General features: G+C 39.3%; 1 protein-coding gene across 1 annotated transcript; it reads left to right on the top strand.

The window, feature by feature from the left end:
• The first annotated feature begins 15 nt into the window (after positions 1-15).
• Positions 16-16,158, top strand: LOC113545189 (metal transporter CNNM1). Its single transcript, XM_026944408.3, has 10 exons — positions 16-1,596; positions 7,672-7,815; positions 9,247-9,387; positions 9,548-9,717; positions 11,258-11,357; positions 12,227-12,372; positions 12,689-12,908; positions 13,502-13,606; positions 14,447-14,557; positions 14,897-16,158. Exons 1-10 carry the CDS (start codon positions 60-62, stop codon positions 14,974-14,976), a joined length of 2,754 nt encoding a protein of 917 aa, XP_026800209.3. The 5' UTR covers positions 16-59; the 3' UTR covers positions 14,977-16,158.
• Positions 16,159-16,541: the final 383 nt, after the last annotated feature.

Here is a 16,541-nt window from a genome sequence, read left to right as displayed (position 1 = left end):
GTGTGTGTGTGTGTGTGAGAGAGAGAGAGAGAGAGAGAGCTGTTTACTGATGCTAGCATATGCGCGCTCGTCTCTCTGTGTGTGTGTGTGTGAGGGAGAGAGAGAGAGAGAGAGAGAGAGAGATCTCGCCACGTGACACATCTCGCCAATGTCCTTCTGCAAAGCCACTCAGCATCATGGCTGCGGATGCTGCGGATGCTCTCCTCCCGCTCTGCATCCCGGCATCATGGCAGCTGCCGCTGCTGCTTCTCCTCGTCTCGCATCTTCCGGGTCACACCTTCGGCCTGTTAGGCTTCCGTCCAGAGGACACGGGTCCGGCGCTGTCTGTGCAAAATGGGCTGCTGAGGGCGACCGAGGGAACGCGCTTCGTGTTGCGGGTGTACTACGCAGCGTCGCCGCAGAGGATGAACCGAAACGCGAGCTCCAGAGCGGACGCTGCCACTGCGCCTTGGATCGCTTTTGTCGAGGAGCCGCAGCCGGGCCGAGAGGGTCAAGCTCACCCGAAGAGGAACTTATGTGTGGAAGAGAGCGCGCGAACTTCTGACATAGAGCTGCTGGGCTCGTTCAAGTCGGCCTCCAGCCAGAATTCCATCCTCGTGGAGCTGCTGGCCAAAGACCTGCGGCGAGGTGAGAAAGTCAAATATTACTCCATGTGCGCCTTTGACGGGGCCAAGTGGGAGCACTTCAGGTCGAGGGACTTCTGGCTCGCGGTGGTCGAGCGGCCACCACACACAGACGGATGGCTACAGGCGAGTCTTTCTGTGCTGCTGCTGGCGCTGTCTGCGCTCTTCAGCGGACTGGTTATAAGCATGCTCGCCCTCGACCCCGTGGAGCTGAAAGTGCTCCAGAACAGTGGCACGGAGAAGGAGCAGAAGTACGCGGGCAAGATCGAGTCCGTGCGCAAGCACGGAAACTACGTGCTCTGCACGTTGGTGTTGTGCAACGTGCTCACCAATACATTTTTGGTTGTTTGGATGTGCCAGATTCTCGGAGTCACGCCTCTGTCCACCGCCGCCTGCACTTTTCTGATCTTTTTCGTTGGGGAGATTCTACCGCATTCCGTCGCATCCAGACACGGGCTGGCCATAGCATCTAAAACCATCTGGCTCACCCGGCTGCTGATGCTGCTCACTTTTCCCATCACCTACCCGATTAGCAAACTATTGGATAACATGTTGCATCAAGAAATAAGTAACTTTTACACTCGTGAAAAGTTACTGGCGATGCTGCGCGTCACAGATCCCTATCATGACCTGGTGAAAGAGGAGCTCAACATCATCCAGGGAGCGCTGGAGCTTAGGACCAAAACGGTCGAGAATGTTCTGACCCCGCTCAATGACTGCTTCATGCTGGCTTCTGACGCCATCCTGGATTTCTACACGATGTCTGACATCATGCAGAGCGGTTATACTCGCATCCCTGTTTTTGAGAACGAGAGGTCTAACATTGTTGACATTCTGTTTGTTAAAGATCTGGCCTTTGTTGATCCAGATGACTGTACCCCACTTAAAACCGTCACACAGTTCTACAAACATCCTTTGCATTGTGTATTCAATGATACCAAGCTTGATGCAGTGCTAGAGCAGTTCAAGAAAGGTAAGTATCAAAAACATGCAATGGTTAACTGAAGGTTTATCTGAGTAGAGCTGCTGACAGCCATGCAACATACTACTATGTATATTAAATAAAACAAAAATTGCACCTGTACAGTTACATGCAATGGTAATTGGGCACAATAATAAAACAAACACAGATCTGACCACTGAGTAGCTGTTCAGAATGCTAAAAGTTGGATGCAAAGTTTAATAATTTACTCATTTATCAATATAATCTGATAAATGAGTTTCATAAATTTATGAATTGCTTTTAAGAGTCAGATGCTCAGCATTATTTTGTAGACAGAATTCACTTCATCAAATGGAAGAGAAAGTAAATTAGTGTGCACTGCTGAGTCGAAAGTAATGTTGAGTAACATTCCATCTGAGCTCTGTATTGTGGCTAGAAATAGATTTGATCTGCCTTGACATCTGGCATAAATTCATGCACTGGGGTTTAGAACTGCGAAACAGAATTCACTAGATATTACGTAACACTGGCTTATCCAGATTGCTAGCATCTACTGTGCAGAAATTATTGTAATTCTGTTTTGAGAAACTCAGAAGGCAGTAGAGCAACTGAACATAACATCTTATTATATATCAGCACATAGTTCTACATGCTAAAAGACATTTTCCAATGGAATGAGAGATTAGCATGCACACAGTATTTTTTACTTTACTGTAAAAAAGAAAAAAAAAAGCATGAGAATCAGTTTTGCTTTTCAGGACACTGAATGAGCAGATGCTTCAGGGCAAATTAAACCTGCTGCAGTGACCTTTCTCCCAATCACTGTCTCAGCTTCGGGCCATAGGGAATAAAATGTCAGGGGTTGTAGTGAGGAAGACTTTGTCTCTCTCAGCCTGAGCTCCACAAGCATAAGTCTTTGAAGCTGCTACCCCCTGCTGCTTCCACTAAATGTGTTATAAGGGAAATCATGAAATATGCAAGATCAACCTTTTCTTCTGGCGGGGGGGGGTTTAGTGACATTATGATTGGTGTTGGTTTATAGAGAAAGTAATTAGCAGTCTCTCGCTGCAATCATCGTGGAATGAAATAAATGACACGTTATCACAACTTCCAAAATTGAGCAGATGAAAGATGTTATTAATAATATAAATGCATTAATTACAGAATAAATGTCTTTGCATAAACTTTGGCTCCTTTAGGCACATGCCAGATTATCTTTATACAAAACTGAACCATAACCATCATGAGTGGTGTGAATCACCTGGATACCATCTTGCTCATGTGCATGCCAAGAGCTTCTAACAAAGGCACAAACTGATCTATGACATAGTATTTGCAATAAATACCACTGTCATACAGCCATCTTTTCCTGGAACCCTCTCATTAAACTCTTGTCTCGTAGGTGCTGGTTCCCAAATGACAAGGAACCCTGGCAAGTTTTTGGGGTTCATGCCACTGACACCTGGGGAGCAGTAGCACAAAAGGTCTTGGAGTAGGCACCCAGCCTACATATAAATAGGCCATGGTGATGAGATCCATCACCTACAGGGCCAGTCTCTGTTTAGACAAAGTGGTCCCCATGTCTTTCCTCTGTGACAGATGAACGGCTGGTGTGATTATTGGATGGCTGATGTTTGGTTTAAACAGTACCTTTGAGGGCATACTGGGCATAGCAAGGAACACTCTGCAGGTTTGCCTTCATGGAATGCTACAAGGTTAGTCGATTGATTTACAAAATCTGGGCACCAAGATATTCAAGGTTAGCTTATTGCCAAAGCACACCTATCTCCCATTGTTTCTGACAATGTGGTGCCAGCTAAATGCAGGTTTACATTGTAATGGCAATCACACTGGGCTATATAGAAATCGTTATGGTTGGAGGCACCTTGTCTCTTTCATAATAAGTTCATGAGCCCCCACAGAGATGCCACCTACAGTGCTGTGACATGCTGCAATGGCCACCACATACACCTTTAATGTAGGTGAGGACTTGCCACTGTCCTTCCAACCTGGATTAAGGTTAATATTTCAGAAATCAGGCAGTGCAGTGGATTTAGTTGGATCTAGTTGATTAGGTGCACACCATTCATGAAAGAGTTTCCAGCTAAGGGCATGCAAGGCTACTCTAGGTACTTTATGTGGTCAGGAAAGTTTCCTGAAATGCCAGGTCACAATCCTCAGTCTGTGTTTCATCATGAAAGGACAAACCCACAGGTACAGGTATCCTCGCTGGGGCTGCCAGATGTTTCCATCCATTTGAGATAGCGGATCTGCTCAGGGATAAATTTGCCAGGGTGTTTTGGACCACACCCATAGAACAAGGCCTTACCAGTCATCTCAGAGCCACATATCAGACTTTGTGGCCTAGTTGCTGAAATCCATGCAACATGGGAACAATCAGCAGTAGAGGCAGGGAGACAATGAGTTGTGAGTTGGCTTGGCATCAGCAAAACGGTCCACCTTTATCCAAGCAAACCCCTTTAGCTCCCAGTGCTCCCATGGCACCACACTACCATCCAGCTAGTGAGGGAGGAGACTGTGATCAGGCAACCCTCCCAAGCAGATCCCTTTTGGTTAAGAAGGTCTTGCTTCACAGGCAAGCTAGAACCTGTGCCCCTCTTACTGAGACAAGGATTGATAAATGATAAGCTGAAATATAATTTTATCTGCAATTTTACAGTATTTCTTGATTACCAGTGTTAAAACAAAGACTTGCACATGAATATGTATAAATGTTATATTTCAAAACTAACTGAAAGAACATCCTTAACACCTTCAGAATCATAAAATTGACATTACAGCTTTGGGGGACAAGACAAATGTAGCTTCGATCATAGTCGCAAACTGTTAACATGTGGTTACATATGGTGTACATGTGGCCCAACATGTGTATGAAATTGGAAGAAAAAAGGGAAAGATGGCTGCATGACAGCAGCATTTATTGCAAATAATGTGTCATACATCACTTCATGACTGGAAGGTCTCGGCATGTGATCCACGTTAACTAGGTGAAGAGGTCAAATAGAACCAGCGTTTACAGGCTCTTAATTCTATAAATTCTTGTGTTTTCTAAGATTTTTTTTTGTCCAAATATCAAAATTAGTTGTATTATTTGTTTTAAATTAGCCATTTTATTTTCATATTTACATAAGTACTGATATTTAATAGCGTATGTATTTTGCAGAAATAGTATATTTTGTTTGGGATAATTCACATCAAGCACACTTAGGTCATCTATAATTAGATGTGATTTGATTTAGTAATCTTTCTCAATGTTTATTCATGCTTTTTCTTGAGCTCTTTACCTAAATATTTAAATCCATAGGGTACCAACCTTTTGGTTTAGTTACAGTAAGTATTTCTGTCCTGTATATTCAGTGTGTGTAAGATTCACTTGAAGTTTTGCAATACACTTTGCTTTTTCTGTAGCCAGTGAACCAATAAGTAAAGGCTGTTAATATAATCAATTAATCCATGTAGTATATTGTCTGCTGCGTCTATTTCAAACAGCCACTTGGTCCATGGATTTTAGTGTAACATGCAAAAAGTTGGCTATAATGTCATAGTCATAATTCAGTAATATTAGAAATCTGCAAGAATTTGATTTGTGATCTTATGTGTTATTGCTGCTAATTTTGTGTCGAACACCTGAATGCTGCTACAACTGAGGGTGCTTTCTGAGCTGTCAAACAAGTAGACACTCCTCTTTGTTCTGACTGGTCGGTGGTCCGTGTTATTTTTTTTCTTCTCCTATTTATTGAGCCTGTGATGCCACAGAGACCTCTGAAGAAAAATTTCTTGACAGATCATAATTCTGACCATGTACAGTATATTTGAATCAAGCTAAGTGTGGTTGGCTGATTTGGAAGTGTGATTGGCTATGTCACTGGAGATGATAGTCACTTTTTAAATTAAATTCATTTATGCATTGGTAATAGAGGGTGTCACCATTTTAGAATCTTAATGTTTAATAGAATGGTAAATAAGATAATCCATCCTTTGTGCTGATGTGTACTTTGTGAGTAGGGCTGCAGTCTGCATGTATGTAAATCTTCATGTTCCATAATGGGGTCTTCTCTTTAGTCTGGCCTTCAGAAACTCCATGGTTAAACAAAATATGTGCAAAATCCCTGGTTACAAGGATATTACCAGAGATAAATGCCCAGAATGCAATGTGTACCCTTACTTCAGAAGTGACAAAAATAATTAAATGTTCAGTAGGTCTGTTTTCATTGTTGCATGGTGTTACCATATAGCACCATAGACTAAAATACTCAGAAAATAAAACACAATTATTATTTTTTAAAATTTCTTTAAAGATAATTTGAAGTGATAAAGCACAGGATACGATTTTCTTTCCTGTTAAGAATATCATAATGTGTGCAGTAGAGGGTTGACTTCCAGAAATTGTAGCGACGTCTTCAATTTGCTGATATCTTTTCTTTATTAGAAAATTTCAGATGTAGATGTAAACTAAAGCAAAGGACAACTGTAAAAGTATCATACCAGTGGAGGTCATGCAATGTCTGGAAGGGATTTGAGTAGGTTTGCTTTGAAGATTATTCAGTGATCAGCATCACTGAAGCAGGTAATTCATAGAGGCCATTTGCACAAGTTACAGGTCACAAAGAGTTTATAGTGAGTTTTATGAAAGTCCTGGAATCTGGCAGCATTTAGCCCATAAAAGAGACAGTAAATAATTATAATTATATGCTTTCCTTCACAAGCTAAAGATTCATTTGAATTCTTCTTAAGTGTAATCAAACAGTTTCAAAAGAAATTCCAGATGTCTCAAATGTTAAATAATGGGTCCAAGTATTACTTCCTGGGCCAGTGATCTTTATTGTCATAAACTGTGTTGATTAATACAGTGGAATGAAATCAGAAGTGAAGTTTTGTATGTGGTCAAAAAAGGGCCATATGCAAATGCCATATGCCTGGATAAAAAAGGCAAAACCATGCATAATGCTTGGCACAATATGAAATATTATTTGATTTTCATCTGTGGCTGAGTTTTCTCATATTATCTGAAAGGTATTTTTAATAGCCAATCCTTCATATTTATATTACTACACATTCTGTCGTTTATACTATGATGAAGTATCTAATATAACATCACAAACGCGCACTTCTGGTGCTGTCAGCCTTATGGAGCTCATTGGCTGGCACAGCAGCAAAGGGAATCACAGGGACTTTCATGTGGACTTCCCTTGGGGTGTTTTTGTATGTGTGTATTGGTGTGTGTGCACATATTATATAATAGTGGAGTGATGTAATGCAGCTCCCTTGACTAGCTCAAGGCTGAAGGCTGAGCCTTATGTGTCCCTTTACCTGAATCCAGAGAAACTCTCCACATCGGTCAGTCTGACCTTCAATTACAAGTATGGGAACTGTTCAATTTAAACTCAATCATTTGGCCAGACTGAGGTGTCATCTTCTGCTCTGAGGTGAAAGTGAATGGATTATATCATATTATCCTCTCTCCAGGAATTGATATTCCAAATCTGGCCATCTGATGCTTTCCAGACTCCCACTGGAGTTAAGTAATTCTATGTATGTACCCTCAAATGACTGCGCTGAGGTTACAGTACTGTGCTGAGAGATGCGTTGACACTCATGAGTTTTCAGGGAAGCTAGTAATTAGTTCTGACAGCTGAGTGTACATTAAAATAGCAATTTCTTTTGCTGGAGGGTTTTTGTACATGTTTGTTGTTCATGGTCTGGTTAGATCTGTCAGTAGAGCCAGGCTTCCCAAACCCAATTGCATAATTCTTCACCACTGTTTATGCAAGGACAAGTCTGAATCTTCAAAAGTCAACACTTTGGGCTGCTTAACTCCCATCATCTGAATCTAAATCATTTGAATAATGAGATGTCTCATGCTCAGTATTCTGCAGCAATATTAAATTGTTTTATAGAGGTCTGCAGTTTGCATTGCTCTGTTGAATACAAATACAACTGAACAAAATACATTATTCATGCTTAGATACTCAGAAAAAAGAAATTTGAGTACTTTTGAGTACTTTTGGAAGCTGTAATAGACTTTTTTCCACTATGATGTCATAAAATGAAACATTTTATTTTCTCCAACTTCCTTTTTTACAGGGAAGAGCCACTTAGCCATAGTGCAGCGAGTCAACAATGAGGGAGAAGGGGACCCTTTCTATGAGGTTATGGGAATTGTCACCTTGGAAGATGTTATTGAAGAGATTATCAAGTCAGAAATCGTGGATGAGACGGACTTGTACAGTAAGTGTTATGCTTTCTCAAAATTCCCAAAATTATTGCCATTCTATACGTTTTGTTCTTTGGGCTCAGCACCATCCCTTCTTCGGAGGACTGTTGAGTGTTTTTATACATACTTCACAATGTAATGAGGTCCCATAAAGACAGAAGATGCAAACTAATACAAACATGAAAAACAATGTTTTTATACCTTGGTAGGGTTCAAATATTCCCATAAAGGTAAGAATATCTGCCAGTTTTGAGCTTGTGGGGACATTTGGCTGGTCTGCATGAGAAAAACTGCAGCTTTTATTTAAAAAAATTACCAGAAGGTTTCCTTTTGGTTATTGAGGTTAAAGTTAGTTTTAGATTTGGGTATAAGCATAGCATTAATTAGCTGCATTAATAATTATGTCAGTGGAAGGTTCTCACAAGGATAATAAGACAAACAAGTATGTTATGTGTGTGTGTGTGTGTGTGTGTGTGAAGGTCTACAGATATGTACTATGGCTGTGGCTATGAGTGCAGTCTTGCTATGAGTGGTTGTTCTTGTTATAGTAGTAAAGGTTAAGGAGTCTCTGATGCAAAAAAATATATATACTATTTTTGGTAGTATTAACATTTCTATAAAAGGTATTCTGCCACTGAGAGAAGGTTTGGAAGATTTGTGCAGCATTGGTGGTTGTTGTTTATTTTTTGAGCAATGGAGTAAATTTGAATTTGCATAGCTCTGACAGCTGGGAAGATATTTTAATGCCCAAATATGTAATGTGGTCAGTGCTTATGGGGCTGGTTAGAGTCTGGATTGCAGTTTCTGATAAGTTGAAAGGGAGGAGAGTTGTTTTTCGATGGTCTGGATAGTGTCAGATTGAGAATGAAGGACTGTAGCAAGACTAAAATATCATCTGTGGCTGATTTCATGCTGTGTGTTAGATACGTTTGATATGTTTGTTTATATTTTGGCATATACATAGCTACAGCTAATGGTTCAGTAAAATGGAAAATAGGAATGGGAAGCATGGGCATCCCTGTTTTATACCTCTGTGCTATGCTTGTCTGTTTGTATGATGATTGTTTGCTGCATACATCATATCTGTCCAACTCAAATTAGACATTAGTTCATTGTTTCATTCTTGTAAACAAGCAGTCAGCTCATTTATCTTCTGCACAAATGAGACCATATGTAGTGCTTAAACTATGCCCCAAGATATTTAATTAGCTTTCCATGAATACACAAAGTTCAGCTGAATGGAACAGAATAGAATACATTTAATCAGACATACTTCAGTATTCTATTTTAATACATCATCTGGTTTATTTTCACTGGCTGAAGCATGAATCTTTTTTAGGCTCTATATAAGGGTTTGTTTAATGAAATTCAAGTGATACATTTCTGCTCTTCTTAGAAAATTTGACAGGAAAATTGTTCCTCAGTGCATTCCTTTGTCTTTGTAGCTGATAACCGCACTAAAAGGCGAGTGTCACACCACGAGAGGAAACAGCAAGATTTCTCCATTTTCAAACTGTCTGAGAGTGAGATGAAGGTGAAGGTCTCCCCTCAGCTGCTGCTGGCTACACATCGCTTCCTGGCTACAGGTACCTTCCTCAAGGCACAACATTACAGGACACGAGCTTCAGAGCATCTTATGCACTTAGACATTGATATGTGCACACAAAGTACTGAACACAGTGGACCAATGTTTTCTCTTTTCCTTTTTATTTTTTCCTTTAACTTTTTCTTCCCATCTCCCATCAGAAGTGGAGCCTTTCAAGTCTACTTACATCTCAGAGAAGATCCTGCTGCGCCTCATTAAACATCCAAGTGTAGTACAGGAGCTGAAGTTTGATGAGAAGAAAAAGAAATCACCAAAGCACTACCTCTACCAGCGTAACAAACCTGTGGATTACTTTGTGCTGATTTTGCAGGTAAATATAACCAGGTGAAAAGAAAACCCTTAACCTGGTGAAATTCTGACGTTTATGCAATATTGCATGAGCAAGAGTGCTGTTGGGCATGGTTGTGATTCAGCCACAGGTTATCACAGTCATGCTAATATTCAGTATAACAGCATGATTGCGAGTGTGAAATTGCCTTTATACAACAGTTCTATAAACAAGAAATTAATATTGAGACATTTTGGACACAATAAATAAATATTTTTGTTTAATTTTGCCACATCAATGAAAATAGTTCCCAAAGAAGCTACAGTAAGTGTAGTCACAGCTTCAGTGTAACGAACTATTGCTAGAATTGGAATTTTATGTAGTGAACACAGAGAAGCGGAGTGATACACACAATGAAATATAATGAAATTTAGTGTGGTTATACTACTATCAGTAGTCTTGGAACACTGCTTGTCCAAACAAGTTAGTGGAACTGACTGTTGTATAATCTCTTTTATATGTAATTCTGAAAACAAGTTTCTCTTATGCTCTTATCTCAATCACAACTAAAGTTATATGATTTTAAAATCTGGTTCTACCCAAAGGTAAAAAGGGAGAAAACTGCATTTAAAGATTTCATTCCAATTCCACTGAGAGACAACAGCACACAGACTGACTAAACCCAGCTGCTATTTATTGATTTCATTTGCATTTGATTTAGTATGCAGTAAATAAAAAATATAAATAATAAATAAGGCCATTAAAACTGTCTTTTGCAAGCCTTCGTGCATAGCTTACAGACTACTCAGACTATTCCGAATTCCCATCCAGCCAACAGTCATTCCATGTTTACTATTAATATCCCTCATTTAATTTTTTTAAAGGGCAATTAACTTTTGTAGATTATTAGAATTCATTATGTAAGCAATACCACATGAGTAAGAGTGCGGTTATATCATGAATATTGGCACGGCTGTGATTCAGCTGCAGTCACGAAACTGCAGTCTAAGTGCCGTAGGTAATCACAGCCGTGCCGATATTTATTATAACCACATGATTGCAAGTGTGATATTGCTTTTGTACAACAGTTCTGTAAACAAGAAAATGTATCATTTGCCATGTCCGCTGATGATGTCACTAACACTATCGTAGTAACCGTTTCGAAATAGGAAGTGAAATTTTATGTGGTGAACACAGACGAGTGGAGTGATGCAAACAGTGAAACGTCTCAGTCAGAAAGCATAGGCAGGTTTAGAAAGTAAATTAAAACATTAGTACATCATTCTGATGAAAAAATATTTGGACAGAAAGCCCAATTTTGGACAAGATTTGATTTTTCAGATTTTTTTTTTTTTTTTTTTGCGTGTTTTCCAGAACTCAGCCACAGCATCGTCTGATGGGTTTTCCTAGGCCACCATATACATATATAAATATGGTTGAGAACAAAGGGAAACCCAGAATTATTTAATCAGAGAATGAAGAGTAGTTTATAAATCATTATAAAAACATTTCTTCTCTGTAGGGTCCTCTAGTGAGGCCTGATAGGGGTTTGAAAGAGGCTTGGTGTTCTCTTGCTCTACAGGGTCGAGTGGAGGTAGAGATCGGAAAAGAAGCACTGAAGTTTGAAAATGGTCCTTTCACTTATTATGGCATGCCTGCCATCATGGCTGTACTACCCTCAGGTAAGCTCTGTTTATTAGAACATGATCATGTTTTATCCAGAATCCAGAATAATTTAAAACAATAAACGATAAACAACTTCCTATAGTTTAAGTCCAACTCATTAGCTCTCTTAACGACATTTTTGTCTGCAAACTCCAGTAGAAGTGATGTGCCATACATAGGACATAATTAAGACAAATGCAACTAGATCAGCTGTGTAACCCTTATGGGAGAGCACTGCAGTAATTAAAGTAAGAGGTCAGCTCAGAGAAAAATGGCACACAGTTGCATAAATTTAAAATCCACAGAAATAGGAAGCTAGAAAAAGCAGAGCCTCCAAAATTACTTAATTAGCTCCTTCAGGATGAATGCAATAAGCACAAGGTGGTTCACAGTTTTCAACTTTTTTCAACTTTTGCTAAACAGATCTACACTGCACCCATGAGGGAGCCAATAATATTCACATAATAATACCTGTGGATGTCACTGCTGAGTTACTTATTCTCATAGTCTGGTGGAAAAAATATCAGTTATCGTTATTATGATAGAGCATACTGTTCTTGAGCGACCATTATGTCCATGATTGCCATCTGTCAATCATAGCGTTTGATCAGATGCAGATTTGCAATTCAGAACTTCTGAATGATTTCAGGTATGATGAACTTTGCAGCTCTTACAACCAGTCTAGGATTTCAGTATAATTTATGTAGTTAATTTAATATAATTTGTAGTTAATACCTGTCATTTGTGACTTGTTTATAGAAAACAAGTTTTTCTATAAACATTAATGAGTGGAAGGAGCAAGGTTATTAAATATGCTGTAACTGTAAAAGTAGTATCTAATGAATGGTAACACAGGCAGAAAAGTGACTGGTTGTGTCTGATTCAGTTCACAGGTCACCATCACGGAGCAGTGGACTAAATCATTCAGACACCACCATCCATGCGGGGAGTCTGAGCCAGCTGAGCATAGGTGGAGGAGCTTACCTACCAGACTACTCTGTTCGCCAGCTCACCGACCTGCAGATCATCAAGGTTATCAGTCAAATACACACAGACACATGGGGAATTAAAGTTACCCACTGATAGGTACAGAAGCAGTATGCTGGAATAATTAGGAACATCATTACTTGCTGATATTAATAAGTTAGGGTCAAATTTCTGAATATCAATCTTGTGTAGATAGTTTTTCATCGTATCTTGATATCTTGCTCTTTTTGATCTCACATTGTTTCAATGTCTCATGACACTTGCTCAGTTTAGCTACACTGCGTGTTTATGTGAAAATTTAAAGAGAGCGATGTTCTGTTAGCTGCTTCTGTAAATATAAGTCTCTATTAATCTTATTTAGGTAACTCGTAACCACTACCAGAATGCTCTAACAGCCACGCGGATGGACAGCTCTCCTCAGACCCCTGATGCAGACATGCAGGCCGGAGGAGAGAGGACCACAATTCCAGAAACACGCTCCAACAGCATTGCGCTGCCCCTTCCCCGATCACACCACCATACACAACACTTCAAACACCCCCACAGCACCTCCATGCTTAACGAGAAGAACCGCATCGTCCGTGAGTGCAACTGACTTCACTGAGACTTTCCTTATTTGGTGAAAAATATATAATTGAGAATTATTAATGAGAAAACAACCGTTTACAATCTGAACGTGACTAATACTTAAGTAAAGTGTTAAATTCTGATTAATATCTACTTTACCTGCTTTTAATTGATCTGCATATATTTTCAGTTTCTATAGAATTCATATATTTCAGGATAGAGGTGAGACAGATGTTATACACTTCAGGTTGCTAGAGACAGCAGTGACAGTGCTGGTGTTAAACTGTTAATATATAACGTTTAGAACATTTATAATATTATAACATTATATTACTGAAGTTACTTCCTGAATTCTTCTTCAGATTCCGAAGTGTAAAATGTATCCAAGTTCAGGGTAAAATCATTTCTAAAATATATATTATATAGTACTAAAGTAATTTCTATAATCATATGCATTACAACTGTCATCAATTATGCACATTAACCCTGCTATATTACACTAAGCATTATATTACACTAAATGTTCATAAGGCACTTAGTAGTCCTACTGTCAGATTTCGTGTTTAATTTCGGGAGTGTGCTAAGCCGCTCTCTGCCTCTCCTGTAGGGAGTAAATCAGATGGACAGAAAAGCCCCAGTGACTCTGTGTTCTTGCGGATGGATGAGATCCCGTACATGCGGACCGAATGTCTAGAGGAAAAAGGAGGAACTGGTGGGTGAAACTATCACCATCTTATCCTACATAAACATGACATAATTTTGTTCTTTCTGATCTTCTGTGTGACTGCCTGTGCTACTCCAGGAAATGAGAGAAGACCCTCCAAATCAGTCTGAAAGCAAAGATGCTGTTTCAAATATTTAAACAAAATACAGCTCCTCTTCTTTGTTTCCCCCAAAGTCCCATCCTCCAATCTTATGCCTAACCTCAACCACCTGTAGGTTTTTATAGGAGCTTGATAAATTTACAAGTAAGAGGACTAATAGAGAAGTACAGATTTCGCTTGTCCTGATTAGTTGAATGTTGGTAATCAGTGGTATTTATTTTTTATCTCATTTACAAAGTGGGGTGCCACAGGGGCTGATGATTTCCCTCTGGGCAGATATTTTATTGATAGTCATAATGTATGAAAACTTTGCAAAGTATTATTAAAGTATTCTGACTTAAAAAATAACTGAGCTCACCATTAAAGAAAGTTCTAACACACCAGTGATGGCAGTCACCAGATGCACTTGAGAAATGATCCTAGCTATCTGCCATGACATATGTAAATGCACTGAAACTGTCAAACAGTGGAGAGACTGTTTGACATGCTGCTGGGGAGGGAGATGCATGGCTTCCAGGCTCTGTTTATATGACCCACGCAGGAATGCCAACACCAGACACCACAAGTCATCTCAGCAGTGCATGTTATGGCTGGAGGTTAGCAGGAACGACTAAATCAGGGATTACAAAATCAGCATGTGTAAATGGAGATGCAGGGAGAATAGAATAGAATAGAATAGAAAGTCTTCCACTTTTATCTCGTGTCTTTTATCTCGTCTCTCTGCCTAGATACTGTGGTTGTACCAAAAGAAACAGGCCTGTCCTCATCTCAGCTGATCAGCTCTCACTCTCTGAATGGATCAGAGGATAACCTGGGCAAGAAGCTGCTGCGCAAACTAAGTGATTATTCTCCCAAAACACACACACACAAACACACACACACACACAGCTGATGGCAGCAGTATCTTAGCAACCACACATACTCTGTCATACTGCTGCAGCCCACACATTGCTTTATCAAGCATGATATACTCATGCTCAGACGTGACTCACACAGAACACATGCATTTTAGTTATCATAATGAGGTATTTAGAGATCTGCTGTCAATAATCATGTGAGGTCAAGTTTTTAACTATTGCATTATACTCTACATAATTGCCATGTAAATGAAATTTGATCCATTTATTTCCTTTCGTTGTTAAAGCACAGGGATTAACAGTGGGGTTTTTTGTATCCAGGTAACAAGAAACGGAAAAAGTCACGTGATGGAGAGAAGCCAGTAGAGGACATTTGTGAACTGTCTCAGGTGAAGACCTAGCACATCAGAACTAGCAGTTCAGTCCTTGTTTCTCTCACAGTTCTACATCTCCCACCAATGTGAAATGTCCTAGACCCGTCCTGACAGCTTTCTAAACAGAAAAGGAGCTCAGTGTGGTCAGAGATGGCCACCATAGAAGATGAATGATAAGACCTTGCTGTCATTATTTTATCTAGCCTTTTCGTGTTGGAAGCTCTTGAGTTGGATTTTGTTAAATAAGGTCATGAAAACTTCAGGACATGGTGTGCTTTCAGAATCTGTATCATTACCCAGCCTATCCAGCCCAGGTTTGTGACGTGAAGTGCGAACAACAATTATTCAAGACGCAAACATCTTGTGCTTACATTTTTAAGGTACCACAATTTTTTTTCAGTACTGTGTACTATTTGAAGGCTTTTGGCTGATGATGTCATCTCTAGTCACTTTGGTGATTTCACATGAACCTTGAGTGCAGGTAAAGCTTACAAGCACCAGCCTGCAGAGTTTAAGTTATTCATCTCACCTACAGCAGGGCATAGTCCTGTGACAGGTTTTATAAACGTGATACTTCTGCAGTATTGCTATAAAAGAATTAATTAGTGTTTGTTTCTTCACTGAGAGGTATTAGCAAGGCTGTGTCTGGAACTGTCTATGATAACTTAGCGATAATGGAGCACTTTAAGTGAAAGTTGATCCTTGTATTCAGTTGAATAGTTTACTTAAGGTGTTGATATAGGGGAAGTGAATGAAACTGCCTATATTAGGTAAGTGCTATTCTCTCTCTCTCTCTTGTTTTTTTTTTACAAGGTCTTAGCCAAATCAGTAATTTTATAGTGCTGTAAGAATGCACTATATCTGTTTTCTTTTATTTCCATGAGGGTACTTTTCAGACCAATGGATGTTTTGCCACAGGCACTAGGTGATAATGCAAGTGGTTGTTCTGAAGAGGTTTATTGGATGATATCAGATCACATTCAGCTGATCTGAGCATTATTCGTATACATACAGAATGCTTAAAAGTCTAAGCACATCCAGTCAACATGTTTTACATTAAGAGAGTACTTATATAATGGCATGCTTTTCTTAAATATTGCTACAATTTAACAGAAGCCTCATATGTTTATTAAAAAAAAGATATACTAGGCAGTTTAAAAAAAAGAAGCCATATCTTGAACAAACTTGAATGCATCAGAACTAAACTATCACCTCAGTCATATATATATATATATATATATATATATATATATATATATATATATATATATATATATATATATATTTATATTAAGTATGCCAATTTCATAATATATGAGGTTCTGGTATTTTTAAAGCTGAGCTTGGAATAACAGCTAATGTTAGTGAATAGCTTACTCCTGTCTACCCTTAACTTATAACGCTAGGAATGCAGTCCATGCTGCTGCTCAGTCGCATTTATGTCTCTAAAAAGAGAAATACCAATACAGTAAAACTAACATCAGAGGTGCCATTCCTGTATCACTGCCATCCATTCACCAGCATGTTGTATTCATGCTTTTCAGATAAAGCTCATCCCTGCCAAGATTACTAACTGATATACTGAAGGGGTG

The sequence above is a fragment of the Pangasianodon hypophthalmus genome, chromosome 3, assembly GCF_027358585.1.
Source record: "Pangasianodon hypophthalmus isolate fPanHyp1 chromosome 3, fPanHyp1.pri, whole genome shotgun sequence".
NCBI lineage: Eukaryota > Metazoa > Chordata > Actinopteri > Siluriformes > Pangasiidae > Pangasianodon > Pangasianodon hypophthalmus.
The sequence above is the reverse complement of the archived record's forward strand: the minus strand, read 5'-3'. Positions and strand labels throughout refer to the sequence as shown.